This window comes from Bos javanicus, chromosome 17, assembly GCF_032452875.1.
Source record: "Bos javanicus breed banteng chromosome 17, ARS-OSU_banteng_1.0, whole genome shotgun sequence".
Lineage (NCBI taxonomy): Eukaryota > Metazoa > Chordata > Mammalia > Artiodactyla > Bovidae > Bos > Bos javanicus.
In genome coordinates this window covers 62,796,540-62,813,873 of record NC_083884.1, presented here as the reverse complement: position 1 = coordinate 62,813,873, position 17,334 = coordinate 62,796,540, and the positions used below count along the sequence as shown (strand labels likewise).

Sequence of the window (17,334 nt, the reverse complement as noted above, 5' to 3'; positions counted from 1 at the left end):
CTATCTGGGGGCACAAGGCAGGTACCACACTGGCTTTATCTAACAGATTGGTCTGTTGTGCATCGCATCTATAATGCCATGTTACATCTAGTTACAATCTCCATGTGATACAGAACAAGAGCTTTAGGAGAGAGGAAATGGGCAATGGAGCGTGCCCCCTGAAGACGTCCAAGCCTCCTGGTCTAGAACATTAGGAGTCAGCTGAGCAACGGACGATGGGAGAGTGGGGGAGGGGTGTTCCTTGTGGTACAGTTGAGGAAGGCATGGAGGTTTTGTTTCCTTTCTCAAGGTACAGTCTTGCATTTTAGAGTCTGCAGTCCCTCTTCATGATTACAGCTCTTCCTAACGTCAGGAAGACCTTAACCACTGGAGTTGAGGGTGTGGAGGGAAGTCACAGAGAAAAGACTATTTGAAGCATAACAGAGAGATCCAAAAGACTAGAAAGGACACAGCCAGAGGCTGACCTCTGAGAGGCAGGCAAGAGCCACCCTTCGTGCAGCCAGCATAGATCTGAAGTGAGTACCTGTGACAGAGGGTCTGTGTGTCAGGGAGAGCTGCTGCTGCTGCTGGACACAAGCCCTGCATCATCAACTGATTCACTAGGGCCATGTCAGTGGCAGCATCTGTGAGAGACTCTGCCTCTGTACTGCCTTCTCTATGGAAAAGGCAACTGGCTATGTCTGAGGCTATCAGAGTGCTTCAAACTTGGGCTCCTCACATGAAGGGCTTGAGGCTGGCCCTGGTGCCAGGACTTTCATGTGCCAGGTTGGGGATCCTGTTGTTCTTGGTACTGATTTCTCTGCCAAGCCTGTACTGTGACCTGGGCTCACCATATCACTCTTCCTATGAAGTAGTCATTCCCAAGAGTCTGACAGTGGAAGGAAGGGAAGACCAAGTGGAAAAGCTCTCCTATGTGCTATTTATGCAGGGCCAGAGGCAGCTGATTCACCTGACGCTGAAGACAGACTACTTTGTGGATAACTTCCCGGTCTTCAGCTACCACGATGGCATCCTGGGGCAAGAAATGCCTCTCATCTCGCGGGACTGTCACTACGAAGGCTACATAGAAGGAGTCCCAGGTTCTTTTGTTTCTGTCAACACCTGTTCAGGCCTCAGGGGCCTCCTGATTAAGGAGGGAAAATCCTATGGCCTTGAGCCCGTGCACTCTTCCAAACGGTTTGAACACCTGTTGTACGCCATGGCCCACGAAGCTCGAGTCTCCTGTGGCGTCACGTCCAAAGACAGCCAAGTGGCATCCACCAGCCGGCGACCAGAGAGCGGCAAGCCTCACAGCTGGCAGGTGCCATCCGACTTGTGGTCACATACCAAGTACGTGGAGATGTTTGTCGTGGTCAACAACCAGCGGTTCCAAATGTGGGGCAGTGACGTCAATCAGACAGTCCAGAGAGTAATGGACATCATCGCTCTGGCCAACAGCTTCACAAGGGGAATAAACACAGAGGTGGTGCTGGCTGGAATGGAGATTTGGACGGAGGGGGACCTCACAGAGGTCCCCGTGGACCTGCAAGTTGCACTCAGGAATTTCAACAGCTGGAGACAAGAGAAGCTCTTCCATCGTGTGAAGCATGATGTTGCCCACATGATCGTGGGACAGCATCCTAGAGAGGATACGGGGCAGGCATTTCTCAGTGGTGCCTGCTCCAGTGATTTTGCGGCAGCCGTGGAATCCTTCCACCACGAGGATGTCCTCCTGTTTGCAGCGCTCATGGTCCATGAGCTCGGACACAACTTGGGTATTCGGCACGACCATCCGGCCTGCATCTGTAAAGACCGGCCCTTCTGCCTCATGCGTGAAAACATCACTAAAGAAAGTGGCTTCAGCAACTGCAGCTCTGACTTCTTCCACCGGTTCCTCTGGGAACACAAGGGGGCCTGCCTGTTCAACAAGCCTGGGCACAAAGGCCGCTTACGGAGGGCTTCCCGCTGTGGCGATGGCATTGTAGAAGGACCTGAGCAGTGTGACTGTGGTTCTAACTGTGAAAGGCACCCATGCTGTGACACCAGATGTCAGCTGAGAGAGCATGCAGAATGTAGTGATGGACTCTGCTGTGATAAATGTCGCCTGAGATACCAGGGATTCATGTGCCGTGCTGCTCTGGGAGAGTGTGACCTCCCAGAGTATTGTAATGGTTCCTCGGGAGAATGTCCCAGAGACAGCTATAAGCTAGATGGTACCATGTGTGACAGAATTCACTACTGTGCTGGAGGTCGGTGTAAGAACCCTGACAATCAGTGCATGGATATATACGGGTCCCCTGCAAGGTCTGCCCCAGAAATGTGTTACGTTTCAATGAACACAAGAGGGGACCGGTTTGGAAACTGTGGTACCACCAGCTCACCGAGGTTAACATATCTGAAGTGTGCAGATGATAACATATTTTGTGGCAAACTTATATGTACAAATGTTAGAGAGATACCACAACTCAAACCCAATCATACACTGATCCAGGTCGCTCACAAAGATGACTGGTGCTGGAGCATGGATGCCTATGGCACTGCTGATGTCCCTGATGATGGAGATGCACACACTGGCACTCTCTGTGCCCCACACAAAGTCTGCATGAATCACTTGTGTACTGATTACACCTCACTTGGGTACAACTGTGAGACAACAGAACTGTGTAACGGGAAAGGAGTTTGCAACAATTTTAGGCACTGCCATTGTGAGGATGGCTATGCTCCCCCCGACTGCAAAACTCCTGGAAATGGGGGTAGTGTGGACAGTGGCTCCTCTGGTAAACCAAGGGACAGTATCGACAATAATCCAAGTGAAGAAGAAAGCAAAAGTCATGATTCAGAGGTTGTTAATTTTCACAGAAACAGTGAAAATAAAGATGAAAGCCAGAGCCTTGACAAGATACTGTATATAGTCCCCCTTTTTCTCTTAGCAATATTTTTAGCTCTAGTTATTGCTGCCAGTTTTCGGGCTAGAAAGGATATGTCACAGTGCTCACAAGAGGACCTCGAAGAATCCGAAGAAGAAGCTGTTCAAATAGAGGAGGCAGTCAGATAAGTGGAAGAACCAGGGGCAGAAAATGAGTAGTGCTAGGAAGAAGTGCTAACATTGCAAACTCTCGATACGTTGGGTAGGAAGGAGGTCAGCTGGGCAACGTGCTGTGGGCACTGACAGTTGCACAGGCTCTGTTTCGGACTCTATGGTCTGCACAAATGTCCAGATGTGGGAGGAGGGATTTTCTTGTTTAGAAGGAAATTATTTTAGTAATTGATTATATGTACATGTGTAAAGTTATCGAAAAGACAATGTTTTACTACTTTTTCCCATTTTCACATTTCATGAAACTCATTTAAATTACACTTTTCTCATGGATTATTCTTATCAATGTCTCTTCTTAGTATGGCAAATTTGACTTCCTCTGTTTTCCAGGGAATGTCGTATCGTGTCTACTTTGCTTGACCTAAGATCTTATCTGTGTGTGCGTGTGCACATGCAGGTGTGTGTGTGTGTACACACACTGCTATCTTTGTTTTTTCACCTCATTCACTATTACATATTATGTTAAGAAAGTTATTTATATGATTTGTTCACCTAATTTGCTTTTAGAAGTATATTCATTAATATAATGTCCGACTCTTTGCGACCCCATGGACTGTAGCCTACCAGGCTCTTCCATCCATGGGATTTTCCAGGCAAGGGTACTGGAGGGTTCGCCATTTCCTTCTCCAGGGGTTCTTCCCAACCCAGGGATCAAACCCGGGTATCCCACATTGTACACAGACACTTTACCATCTGAGCCACCAGGGACGTCCTTATTCATTAAATAAAAATGTTTAAATGAAAAAGTAAATAAATGTTTGTTTTCAGATAAAGTACCACTATAGCTTTTATGGACTTTATGGAGCCTATTACCTGTTTCTTCCAGTTTGCTTTAGAGGAAGCTACATTTGATCCAGAGAGGTCTGATCACCCTGTGTCTGGGTGCATGGGGGAAAGGAAGCAACCTAAGCAATCTTGTTCAGCGTGGAGTTCAGCTGGAAGTATTGATTATTCTTTTTTCTTTCTGTTTTTCTACTTCACTTATTATATTTATTTCTCATTTCATTTTTAAATTAATATATTGTCGACTGATAGTCCAAACAAATAGAGCTTTGGAGGGGAGTCAATTGTGTATAAAGAGAACACCAAGCATGTATTACATAACATTACCCATTCTGTGCAAGACACTGTGCTATATACTTTACATTAATTCTTAATCATCCCAGCTACCCTATCAGACCTCCATCTTGTCCATGAAGAACTGGAGATCAGAGAGTTTTGCCCTAGAACTGGACTGCATTCTGCCCAAGGATGACAGTCTACATTCTCTACTACCTCATGAGCCTTTTCCTTTAGTGAAAAAAAAAAAGTGAGAGGGAAGACAACTGATATATCCTTAATTGCCCAGGATGTGACTTCCTTCTCAGTGACTCTAATGAAACAGAAGCCTTATAAATCAATGTTAATCTCTATCATGAACTTGCCACACTGTGTAGTTATTATTGATGAAAGAATCCTTTCCCTTATTACATTCTGCCATCATGGAGTGATAGGTTTATGCCCTTTTCAGCTCTGAGGGCCCAGATCACCTTAGGTTCTCAGGAAACGTTGACCAAGTGAATGACTTCACCAGAGCCAACCCTAAAATAAGATGGTAATGTAACTGGATACTCTTGCTAGTTCCTAGACAGAGCACAACTGAAACCTTTCTCAGGTGCTGTGTTGCTACAGGTTAAGTATTCTCAGCCTTGGGAAAGTTTCCGAGCATCAGTTTTTGATGGTACAGTTGCTGAATCCCTCTTCTAACTGCCCACTCCTATGTGAGTGGGAAAAAAGCAAACAAAAGAAGGGTAAAACCTGGTTTAGGCTTTCAAGAAGCTGATGCTAATTACTTTTGGTGGAACAAAACCAAACTTCAGAGCAAAATCCAAATTCAAGCCTTCAGTTATGTAAATTTCCAGACCACAAGATTTGCTGGTAATCAAATCTCTAGACATTGTATCGGAGAAGGCAATGGCACCCCACTCCAGTACTCTTGCCTGGAAAATTCCATGGATGGAGGAGCCTGGAAGGCTGCAGTCCATGGGGTCGCTAAGAGTCGGACATGACTGAGCGACTTCACTTTCACTTTTCACTTTCACGCACTGGAGAAGGAAATGGCAACCCACTCCAGTGTTCTTGCCTGGAGAATCCCAGGGATGGGAGAGCCTGGTGGGCTGCTGTCTATGGGGTCACACAGAGTTGGACACGACTGAAGTGACTTAGCAATAGCAACAGACATCGTATGCCAGGTCAAGATTCATGTGAAAGCACACTATTAGTTGGTAGTGGCTTTGAGAACAAGGGTGAAACTGGGTAACTGAAGGCCTCCAAAGGTAAACCTGTCATTAGAGACTTCTGAAAAAGATGTGGAGGATTTCTGCTGAGAAGCATTCCAGTGCAGAACAGAAGTGGTAACCTTCCTAAGTGCACAGGCTGATGACTATAATAAAACCTAGTAAGCATAGTCTTTTTTAAAAAACTGAAGAAATAGAAGGGAATCCTGATTTAGGGTAATTATGCTTAGCTAACTTAAAGGTGTCCTTTAAAAACCAAAAGTCAGGTAGATAATTGAAAATCAATCAATAAAACCTACTTAGGATTTCACAATATTTGACAACAAAATTTAGCAAATACAAAAGCTGTATAGATTATTTTAAAATTTTTAGTTGCTGTCTTTACAACCAACCCTCACGTTTACAAGACCACGTTAAAGGCAGGAAACAAAGGTTAGGAAAGCCCTTTAAATAAACTTCTTCTGAAAGAATGATTAAAAAAAAATGAACAGATTTATAAGTTGTCAGGTGAATCTTAAAATGCATGGAAACTCCACAGTCTCGGCATTGAAGGCCAAAGCTCTTTAGGGTAGACTATAGGAGAGAAGTGACCAGTTTTAATGTGTGCAGGAGAGAGAAGATAGGGTAACTCGCTTTGGAAATCTCCAGGTTCAAGGTGCAATGTTCTGTATTTTGTGTGACTGCCTCTGCTAAGTGTACTCTCTGGCCCATTTAGTTTGGGGGACTCTGAGAAATGCCTGCTTACACTTTCCAATAACCTGTGTTGGCAGTGACTCATGACCTAGCCAGTCACTGCCCCAGCAAATTCTGACAGTGACTTCTTGCTATCCTTTATCTGCCTTCCCTGGGTGGCTGTTGTCCTCCCTGTGCTCCCTGTGGCCAGTGGGGATCGAAGCCCTTCCTTAGCTTTGCAAAGCGTAGCCACGTTCAGGCTCTGGGCTGGCAGGGAGGGAGGAAGAGGGAAATTACAGTGAAATTTTGATGTAGCCAGTATTAACACTCACAGGGAGACTTGGATAGGTTCTCTCTTTGGATATCCCTAACTTGACCTCTCTTCTTGTTCATGTAAGAGTGCTTTTGGGAATGTCCTCATAACCTGAAGTCAAATTCCACTCTCTTCTCTGGGCCCAGCTGAAGGAAAAAAAAAAAGATTTATAAACACAGGTGATATCATCAACCTCACAGGGATGTGATTCTGCACAAAATAAAGTTTTATATTAGTTTGCAAAATTTTTTGAAAATGTATTAAAAATTAAAAAAAAAAACCTTCTTGTGTTTACTAACATAAGTTCAGAGTACAATTTTGGTGTTTCCTTTGGGCAAATGCGCTCATCAAAAGGTTTTCTCAAAACCCAGAGCAGGTTTCCTTCAAGGATGATTACAAATGGCTGACTCTTTAAAAATAAAATTCCCCATGCTTCTGGACATTCAGTTTTAAAATTCTGTGCAGGAGGGAAGAATAGGAAAGACCAATCCAATACCACTTTTGTTATTCAATACAATTATGAAAGTCTTACATAGGAGGTTATGTAAGGAGGTTATGCCGGAATGAAATACATGAGGGTAACGAATCACTCTGTGAATAACACACCCATGGTGACTCTTCTCTCAGGTAGAAAATATTTTTTAAAATATTTAAAAAGAAAACATCAGACGTGGAATCATGACTGACCAAGTGTTTGCAACCTCATGACTATTTCATTGCTATAAAATATCTTCCTGGCCAATCTAACATCAGGCCTCTGATTCCCCAGACTGATTTTATTGCCAGCCTGGAGTTCAGGAACTCGCATTGCCCCTCTCACCCCCAGGGCTCCCTGGACCCTGCCCCCATTATCTAGGGCAGAAAATATACACTTGGTGGAACGTTAAAGGATTGTGACAATTGCAACCTCCTGTCCGTTTCCAACCACTGTCTCCTATGACTTTTGAAAACAAGTATTTCCTCATATTGCTATGTCAAAGAGGAAGAACCTCTGTCTTCACTACATACCGCGGTCACTTTCCACTCTGGGCTTTTGATCATAGCCTTGTTTCTACTGAATGACCTTACCTTTCCCTTCCCCTAATAAGCTGGTAAATGTCACAGCTCCAGTGAGGCTCTTGAAACTGCTCCTGCATACCTCCATTTTTTGAAAATGAAAACATGGGTTCCCTTTGAGGATACTCTTAGGAACAGCCTATAAGAAAGTCAGCCTGAAACAGATCATCAAGTGGTTGTTTTCTGTAGAACAAGGAGCATATATGCATCCTTATGGTCAAGTGAAGTTTCCAAGGTACCTGGAGAGCGAGAAATGTGTTTTTACTCACGGAACATGTTCTTAGAATCTCAAATTCTGGACATACTCTTGTGTTGGCAGGGAAACAGAAAGAAAACCATGTAGCATACAAAAGGAATAAACTCCAAAACTACAATTTCTCCCAGTAAAGCATTTTCAGTCATCTAACAATCACGAGCTGGCTGCAGATGATTTCACATGAAAAGTAGAAACGAAAAAGACATAATGTCAGTGCCAGGCAACAGGAGAAAAAGCTGCTCTCCCTCATGTCTTCCACTGGCCAAAGCCATCTTTATCTACCTAAAGCCATCCTTTACCATTCCGTGGATAAATTATGTCACTATAAAAATACAGAAATGAAAATAAATATGCCAAATAAAGCAAAAGGTACCGATTAATTCTTTGCTTTTTAAAAATGAGAATGCATTTCAACTTTGAGGTAACTGACCTTCATGATCTAAGGAAAGCTCACAGACAGAAATCTCTATTGGAGAACTAAAACTGCTGCAATAAAATTATATATATATATATATGTTAAATTCCCCCAACTACTGAGTCTGCATTGAAGAATTTACATTTTATATAATCTATTAGTCTTACACTAGAGTTTTTCCAAGAACAGATACCATTTTTAATCAATTTTATTGTCCCATTAGCTGTCTTTATAGCAGCTAATAACAGCTATAACAGTATATAACAGCTATAACAGTTGTGTTTCCAAAACCACTCAAGCATTAAGAGAAAAGAGTAGGATAGCTTTCCTAAGCACTGTCAGAACTCCCTTCTTCTCCTTGGAGCTAAGAGCATGAGTGCTGTATAGGCTTCAGGCCTTGTGTTCTTCAAGCCTAACAAATCCAACCAGGAAAAAATTTCTGAGAGTGAAAAACAGCCTTTTCATAAAGGATAATATTGCCTTTCTTCTGATTGAGGGGGCTTCCATATTCCACGTTCCCAAGTCCCAAGTGTTACTTTTTGGCTGATTGGTCTGAGATGTGGAACTTCACTAACCTCAGGCCTGGGTTTCCTCCTCAGTTGGATAACCACACAAAGGGTTCTCAACCACACAGCGTGACTGGGAGGTTCAGTTAGATCACATAAGTGATGGTATCTAGTGCAGTACCTGGCATACAGCAGGTGCTCAAATAAATGCTGAGATAATCTAAAATCAAATGTGATGATGGATGTAAGACAGTATTGTTAATTCTAAGCTATTCAGCAATGATATGATTTAGCCACTATCAAGTCATCATACTGAATTTCCTTTACATCGATGGCATTCTGACCTACCATATCACCATCTGCAAACGTATTCTATTTCCCCTACTCAATCGTACATCTCTGGGAGTGAGGCACAAGATCTGGCTAGTGTGGCAGTCACTGCCTTGGGTGCAGTTATGGGTAAGAGTGATGGGGACTTTATTGTTTTTCTCAAGATCATGGTGGCATTCAAAGTAATCTTGCTTATTGGATTCTAATCAAGGGCTCCAGCTTCCTCCCTCTTCTGACTAACCTCAATCTTTAGCATGTAAATGGCCCAGGACAGCTTGCTAGCCAAGCTTGATGCTTTCTACAGACGTCTAATTTTAATCAGAAAATGAGACTTGTTGCCGCCGCCTCTAATCGCACATTCATTCAGTCATTCATTTGGCTGCTACTGAGTCTTCATCCATGAACTGTTCTATTACTGTGGAAATGGTAGTCAATAAGATAAAGTCTCTGATCCCATGAAATTTTTATTATTTTTTTGAAAATTTTAAAACTTACAAAACTGACACAAATAAACAGAAAACTACACAATGTGCCAGGCTGTGATGTGTGTGATGGAATGCCATGAATGCAAAGGGAACAAGAGTAATGCTATTAGCATAGAATGCTATTTCAGGCCAACGGTCAGAGAAGTCCTGTCTGATAAGGCGATACTGGAGGAGAGACATGCAGAAAGTGAGGGAAGAAGCTCGGGTATCAGGGGGAAGAGCAAACCAGGGGGAGGGAACTCTAAGTGAAAAGGCCTTGAAATGGGAGCATGCCTGGCATGTTTGAAGAACAGCACGGAGGTCAGTATATCTGGACACAGTGAGCATCACAGAGAGTAGTATGCGGGCTGAGAGGAGACCAGACACATGAAGACTTGGAAAAGAATTATGTTTTTATTTCAGCGGAGATGGGAAGCAGGGAAAGGTTTTAGCAAAGGAGTAAACAGAGCTGAGGAGCACTGAAGGATAACCCCATCTGCTGTGGCAGTCAGGAACAGGCAGGGACAGGGGAAAGGCAGAAGCGGAGAACCCTTAGAGACTCCTGTGATTTGCCAAGTGGACAATATTGGAAGCTTTTAGGAGGATGGCTGTAGTGACAGTGATGAGAAGAGGCTGGAATTTGGGTATACTGTAAGGTAGAGCTACAAGGATTTGCTGATGGAACAGACAAAGAGAGTGAGAGACAGGCAGAAAGGAAGGATGGTTCCAGTAGCTTTCCCTGAGCAACTGCAAGAAGAGAGTTGCCCTTTATTGAGATGCGGATGAGTGTGGAGAAAGCACGCACCAGACACATTCAGTTTGAGATGCCCATTAAACACCCATGTGGCCATGTCAGCTTGGCAGTAAGATGATTGAGTCTGGAATTCAAGAGAGAAGTCAGCCAGACTTCTCTATATGTGATGGTTGTCAGTGTTCAGATGATATTCCAAGCAATGGGACCAGGTGACACTGCCAAGGGAGCAAGCACAGCTAGAGAAGGGAAGAGATCCGAGGACCCAGTGAGGACTAAGCCCCAAGGTGCCCTCTGTGTAGATGGTGATGAGATGAGGAGAATTCAGGAAAGAAGTGAGAGAAATATTGGCCAGTGTGGTAGGGGTACCACCAAGAGAGAGTGTTGACCTGAAAACCAAGAGAAGAATGTATTTCTAGAGGACTTTTACTCTACAAATGGTACAGTGCAGGGCCCTGTAGGGCTCCTGGGCACAAGGCCTTGGTGTCCCCCATTGCTTTGATGACAGGAAACAGCCTTCTGTCAGCTTCCATGACCTTCCCTGAGTTCCAATGGACAGATTCGAACAGTTGCTTATTAGGGAAGGGTGGGAATGAGAGACCAAGGAAAAACAGTCAAGAGCAGCCTTGGGGCAAGGTCCTGTTTCCCCATCAAAGGATACATACAACAGTATCTTTGAGCTATTTTGAAGATATTGAAGCCCTCTCGAGGTAGGAGAAGTTAATGATTAATGATGGCATATTGCCTATAGCATGTAGACACCAGATGAGTTGGACCTGAAGGTTGATGATGTGGACTCCTACCTACCTCACCGTCAACCCACTAGAAGAATGCCCATGAGCTGATCATGCCCTCTTTGAACAATTACTATAAAGCTTGTCACTATCTTCCCCAAGTTAAGACACTTGGTATTGAGGGCATTAGCTCACTGTGTTCGCCTTTGCCTGCCAAAGCAATAAAGCTTCTCGTCTCTACTTCACCCAAAACTCTGTCTTTGAGATTTGATTTGGCATCAGTGTACAGGGAAGCTGAGCTTTCAGCATCACAAACTCAGGGCATCTACGAATTCTCTTGGCCCTACCTTCAATACATACCCAAAATGTAACCCATTACCACCACTTTCAACTCTCCAGTGCACTGCAAATTACCATCACCCCCTCCTAGACAACTTCAAAAGTTTTTAACTGGTCTTGTCTCACACAAGAGCCTATTTTCCACCCAGCAGACAGTTATTCTTTTAAAAAGTAAGTCAGAACACACCCATTACCTTTTTTGTTTCTGTTTTTTAACTTTTTATTTTGTATTGGGGTATAGCAGATTAACAATGCTGTGATAGTTTCAGGTGAATAGGAAAGGATTCAGTGGTAAATATACATGTATCCATTCACCCTCAAACTCCCCTCCCATCCAGGCTGCCGCAAAACATTGAGCAGAGTTCAATGTGCTATAGCAGGTACTTGTTGGTTACCTATTTTAAATACAGCAGGGTGTACATGTCCATATCAAACTCCCTAACTATCCTTTCACCCCTAACTTTTCCCCTGGCAACTATAAGTTCCTTTACAAAGTCTGTGAGTCTGTTTCTGCTTTGTAAGTTCACTTGTATCATTTTAGATTCCACATAAAAGGGATGTCATATGATATTTCTCCTTCTCTGACTAATTTACTTCTTTCAGTTCAGTTCAGTTCAGTCACTCAGTCATGTCTGACTCTCTGTGACCCCATGGACTGCAGTATGCCAGGCTTCCCTGTTCATCATGACTCTTTCTAGGTCCACTCATATTGCTTAAAGGACACATGTTATCATTTAAATGCTGCTGGTAGGTCCATAGCCTGAGGGCCTCATGTTGATCATTTGATTTGACAATGGAGAGTTGTTTATCCACTGACATCCCGGAGCTGGCAGTTTGGATGGATGCATGGGGGTGAAAGCTTATTCCAGTGGAGTCAAAATGCAAAAGATGGGCCCAAAACCATTTGTGAAGGTGTTCAACCTCTTTAGTATTCAGAGAAATGCAGGTTATCTAGCCGTAGAGAGATATCACTATACACTCACAAGACTGATTGCAGAAGAAGGAAAATTCCAAGTATTACCACGGAACAGTGGAAACTCTCATCAATTGCTTTAGAAATGTAAACTGGCAGCCACTTTGAAATAGCATATACTGAATACTCTTGACCTTTCTACCCTGACATCTGCATCCTCTGACTAGATAATAATGGACACAGAAGCATACTTCACAGTATTCCAAAAGAACTCCACGTTGTATTCACAGATAATACAATGGACGTTAAATTGTGACAGATCCACACAGAGAAACAGAGGAGTACAGCAACGGAAAGGAATGAATCACAGTGGCACACAAAAGCACCTAGGAAGCTTAAATACTACTGTGGAACTAAAGAGGCTTTGCATTAACACTGCATTCATCTGGCTTCATATCAAGTGAAGAGGGAAAATGGGAAGCACTTCCAAAAGGTCAAAATAAGGGTCTACAGAAGCCCCCTCCTCCACAAAAGCAGTGGTAACACTGGCAAAAACAGTCACAGTCAACTTTTTTGCAAGTGTGGAAACTGTCTAGGTCATACAACAACAAAACAGCTCAATCTTGGTGAGAGCAGTGAGGTGTGTGAACTTTTAACTACCCAACTCCCATAGCCGTCTCCTCAGGTGCCCACGAGTCATCTCAAGTACAGCTCAACTGCATCGTCTCAACTGCAACGGCTGTGAAAACAGGCAGCCTGGTAGAATGGACAGAACGGTCTGGAGCTCCCTCAAAAGCCTACCCATAGCATGACTACTAGTTTGTGTGTCTGGCAGGCTCCTGGAGAATCCCCATTCAGGAAACCTGTGTTCCTATAAACCTCATAGGAGAAAGCGTAAGGCAAAAGTTTCACGGCACTGGATTTGGCAAAGGTTTCTCAGCTATGACACCAAAAGCACAGAAACCGAAGAAAAACAGACAAGATGGACTTTAGGAAAATACTTAAATTTTGTGCATCCAAAATTACTATATATTCCAGAGTGAAAAGGCCACCCACAGAATGAGAGAAAATAGTTGCCAATCATATATCTGATAAGGAACTACTATCCAAAATACATAGCGAAAACTCCTAAAACTCAACAACAAAAAACCACACAGCCTGATTCAAAACATGGGCAAAGGACTCAAATGGAAATTTCTCCAAAGAAGATACACAAATGACCTTTCGCATATGAAAAGATGCTCGATGTCACGCATCCTTAGGGAAATGTCAAGCTGAACTACAATGAGATGCCACCTCATATCCATTAGCATGACCACTACAAAAACAAAAGAAAACAGAAAAGAACAAGTGTTGGAGAGGAGGTGGAGAAAACTGGAACACTTGTGCCCTACTGGTGGGAAGGTAAAATGCTACAGCTGCTGTGGAATGGTATGGTAGCTCCTGAAAGATATTAAAAATAGAATGACCATGTGATCCAGCAAGTTCACTTCTAGGTATAAGCCCAGAAGGATGCAAAGCAGGATCCCAAAGAGAGCTTTGTATGTCCATACATGTAATGTTCAGAGCAGCATTATTCACAACAGCTAAAATGTGGAAGCAACCTGAGTGCCCACAGAGGGGTGAATGGAGAAGCGAAAGGTGGGCTGTACATACAATGGAATATTATTCACCCATAAAAAAGAGGAAAGTCTGCAAACTGCCACAACATGGATGGATCTTGAGGACATTATGCTAAGTGAAATAAGCTTGTCGCAAGAAGACAAATACTGTCAGATTCCACTTAAATGATGTACTTGTGTAGTAAAATCATACAGACAGAAAGTAGGATAGAGGTTGCTAGGGGCGAAGGGAAAGAAGATAATGGGGATTTATACTTTAATGAGTATAGTTTCATTTTTACATAACGAAAAGAGTCCTGGAGATGGACAGTGGTAAGAATTGATGCTTTTGAACTGTGGTGCTGCAGAAGACTCTTGAGAGTCCCTTGGACTGCAAGGAGATCCAACCAGTCCATCCTAAAGGAGATCAGTCCTGGGTGTTCATTGGTAGGACTGATGTTGAAGCTGAAACTCCAATACTTTGGCCACCTGATGTGAAGAGCTGACTCATTTGAAAAGACCCCGATGCTGGGAAAGATTGAGGGCAGGAGAAGGGGACGACAGAGGATGAAATGGTTGGATGGTATCACCGACTCAATGGACATGGGTTTGGGTGGACTCCGGGAGTTGGTGATGGACAGGGAGACCTGGCGTGCTGCGGTTCACGGGGCCGCAAAGAGTCGGACACAACTGAGCGACTGAACTGAACTGAATGTAGCACACCAGGGACGTTACTTAGTACCACTGACGTGTACACTTAAAATTGGTTAAAATGGAAAATTTTATATTCTGAATGTTTTAACAGAATGAAAAAAATCCAAAGAAAAAAATGAGATAATTTTCCACTCTAAGAGGTAACCATTGAGAAAGTGCAAAAGCCCACAGAATCGGAGAAAACATTTGTAAATTACATACTGACGGAGGTCAGCTAGTACCCATGAAACATTTAGAACTCTTACAACTCAACAAGACACCCTGTTTTAAAAGGGCAAATTATGTGAGGGGTTGTTGTTGTTACTCAGTCGCTAAGTTGCAACCTCATGGACTGCAGCACGCCAGGCTTCCTTGTCAATCAGCCAACTCCCGGAGCTTGTTCAAACTCATGTCCATTGAGCTGACGACGCCATCCAACCATCTCATCCTCTGTCGTCCCCTTCACCTCCCGCCTTCAATCTTTCCCAGCATCAGGGTCTTCTCCAACGAGTGAGTTCTTCGCATCAGGTGGACAAAGTATTGGAGCTTCAGCTTCAGCATCAGTCCTTCCAAAGAACACCCAGGGCTGATCTCCTTTAGGATGGACTGGCTGCATCTCCTTGCAGTCCAAGGGACTCTCAAGAGTCTTCTCCAGCACCACAGTTCAAAAGCATCGATTCTTCGGCGCTCAGCTTTCTTCACAGTCCAACTCTCACTTCCACACATGACTACTGGAAAAACCATAGCCTTGACTAGACGGACCTTTGTTGGCAAAGTAATGTCTAGGTTGGTCATAACTTTCCTCCCAAGGAGTAAGCGTCTTTTAATTTCATGGCTGCAGTCACCATCTGCAGTGATTTTGGAGCCCCCCCCCCAAAATAAAGTCTGACACTGTTTCCACTGTTTCCCCATCTATTTCTCATGAACTGATGGGACCAGATGCCATGATCTTCGTTTTCTGAATGTTGAGCTTTAAGCCAACTTTTACACTCTCCTCTTTCACTTTCATCAAGAGGCTTTTGAGTTCCTCTTCACTTTCTGCCATAAGGGTGGTGTCATCTGCATATCTGAGGTTATTGATATTTCTCCCGGCAATCTTGATTCCAGCTTGTGCTTCTTCAAGCCTAGCGTTTCTCATGATGTACTCTGCATATGAGTTAAATAAGCGGGGTGACAATATACAGCCTTGACGTACTCCTTTTCCTATTTGGAACCAGTCTGTTGTTCCATGTCCAGTTCTAACTGTTGCTTCCTGACTTGCATATAGGTTTCTCAAGAGGCAGGTCAGGTGGTCTGGTATTCCCATCTCTTTCAGAATTTTCCACAGTATGTTGTGATCCACACAGTCAAAGGCTTTGGCATAGTCAGTAAAGCAGAAATAGATGCTTTTCTGGAACTCTCTTGCTTTTTCCATGATCCAGCGGATGTTGGCAATTTGATCTCTGGTTCCTCTGCCTTTTCTAAAACCAGCTTGAACATCTGGAAGTTCACGGTTCACGTATTGCTGAAGCCTGGCTTGGAGAATTTTGAGCATTACTTGACTAGCTTGTGAGATGAGTGCAATTGTGTGGTAGTTTGAGCATTCGTTGCCATTGCCTTTCTTTGGAATGAAGACTGACCTTTTCCAGTCCTGTGGCCACTGCTGAGTTTTCCAAATTTGCTGGCATATTGAGTGCAGCACTTTCACAGCATCATCTTTCAGGATTTCAAATAGCTCAACTGGAATTCCATCACCTCTACTAGCTTTGTTCTTAGTGATGCTTTCTAAGGCCCACTTGACTTCACATTCCAGGATGTCTGGCTCTAGGTGAGTGATCACACCATCGTCATTATCTTGGTCGGGGAGATCTTTTTGTACAGTTCTTCTGTGTATTCTTGCCACCTCTTCTTAATATCTTCTGACTTCTGTTAGGTCCATACCATTTCTGTTCTTTATCAAGCCCATCTTTGCATGAAATGTTCCCTCGGTATCTCTAATTTTCTTGAAGAGATCTCTAGTGTTTCCCATTCTGTTGTTTTCCTCTATTTCTTTGCACTGATTGCTGAGGAAGGCTTTCTTATCTCTTCTTGCTATTCTTTGGAACTCTGCATTCACATGATGTTCATAATTGATGAATCAAAAACTATGATATATCAATATTAAAAAAATGTTATTTTGCCCAAAGGAAATAAACTATTGGTATCTGCTATGATACGGCTTTGAAAACTTTATGTGAGGTGAAATAAGCCAACCACAGAGGACTACAACTATAATATAGGAATCCATTGCTATGGATTGTCAAGAATAGACAAAATCATAGAGATAGGAAGGAGAGTAGTGGTGACCAGGGGCTGCAGGGAGCAGAGAGTGGAGAGCGACTGCTAATGGACATGGGAGTTTTATTTTGGCATGAGGAAAATCTTCCAAAATTGCTTGTGGTGATGACTGCATAACTTTTCGATCATACTACAAACCACTGAATTGTACACTTTAAAGGATGAGCATTCTGGTATGTGACTTTATATCTCAATAAAGCTGTTATTAAAAGACAACTAAAGTAAAATGATATAATTTGAGGATGCACACATTTAGGAAGCAAAAATAATAAAGAAGATGAGGAAGTAGGTATCATAAAAGACAAGATCATGATCTCTCTGAAGCAGGAGGGCATGAGATTGGCAATGGCACGCAGGTGACTTCTAAGAAGCTAAAAGTACTGATTACCTCATCAGGGCTGTACTTAACACAGCTGTTTCTCTCTCTCACCCTCCCTCCCTTCCTTGCTATTTCTCTCTTTTTCAGTAAAATACACACAATATTAAATTAACCATCTTAACCATTTTGAAGTGCACAGTTCACTGGTATTAAGTTCATTCATGTTGTTGTGCCACCATCATCAATACCCACTTCCAGAATTTTTCATCATCCTAAACTGAAAGTCTGCAAGAACTCCCCATTC

General features: G+C 43.2%; 2 protein-coding genes across 2 annotated transcripts in view; one reads left to right on the top strand and one right to left on the bottom strand.

Moving 5' to 3' along the window:
- Nucleotides 1–17,334, bottom strand: part of TMEM116 (transmembrane protein 116) — a 142,281-nt gene that overhangs the window by 47,500 nt on the left and 77,447 nt on the right. The gene's annotated exons all lie outside the window — the stretch shown is intronic.
- LOC133228919 (disintegrin and metalloproteinase domain-containing protein 1a-like) lies at nucleotides 221–3,785 on the top strand. The gene has a single exon (XM_061384999.1). It carries the CDS (start codon nucleotides 608–610, stop codon nucleotides 3,032–3,034), a length of 2,427 nt encoding a protein of 808 aa, XP_061240983.1. The 5' UTR covers nucleotides 221–607; the 3' UTR covers nucleotides 3,035–3,785.

Bases quoted from the DNA above. Each gene is read 5' to 3' on its own strand.
- LOC133228919 (XM_061384999.1), top strand. From the start codon at position 608: ATGTCAGTGGCAGCATCTGTGAGAGACTCTGCCTCTGTACTGCCTTCT.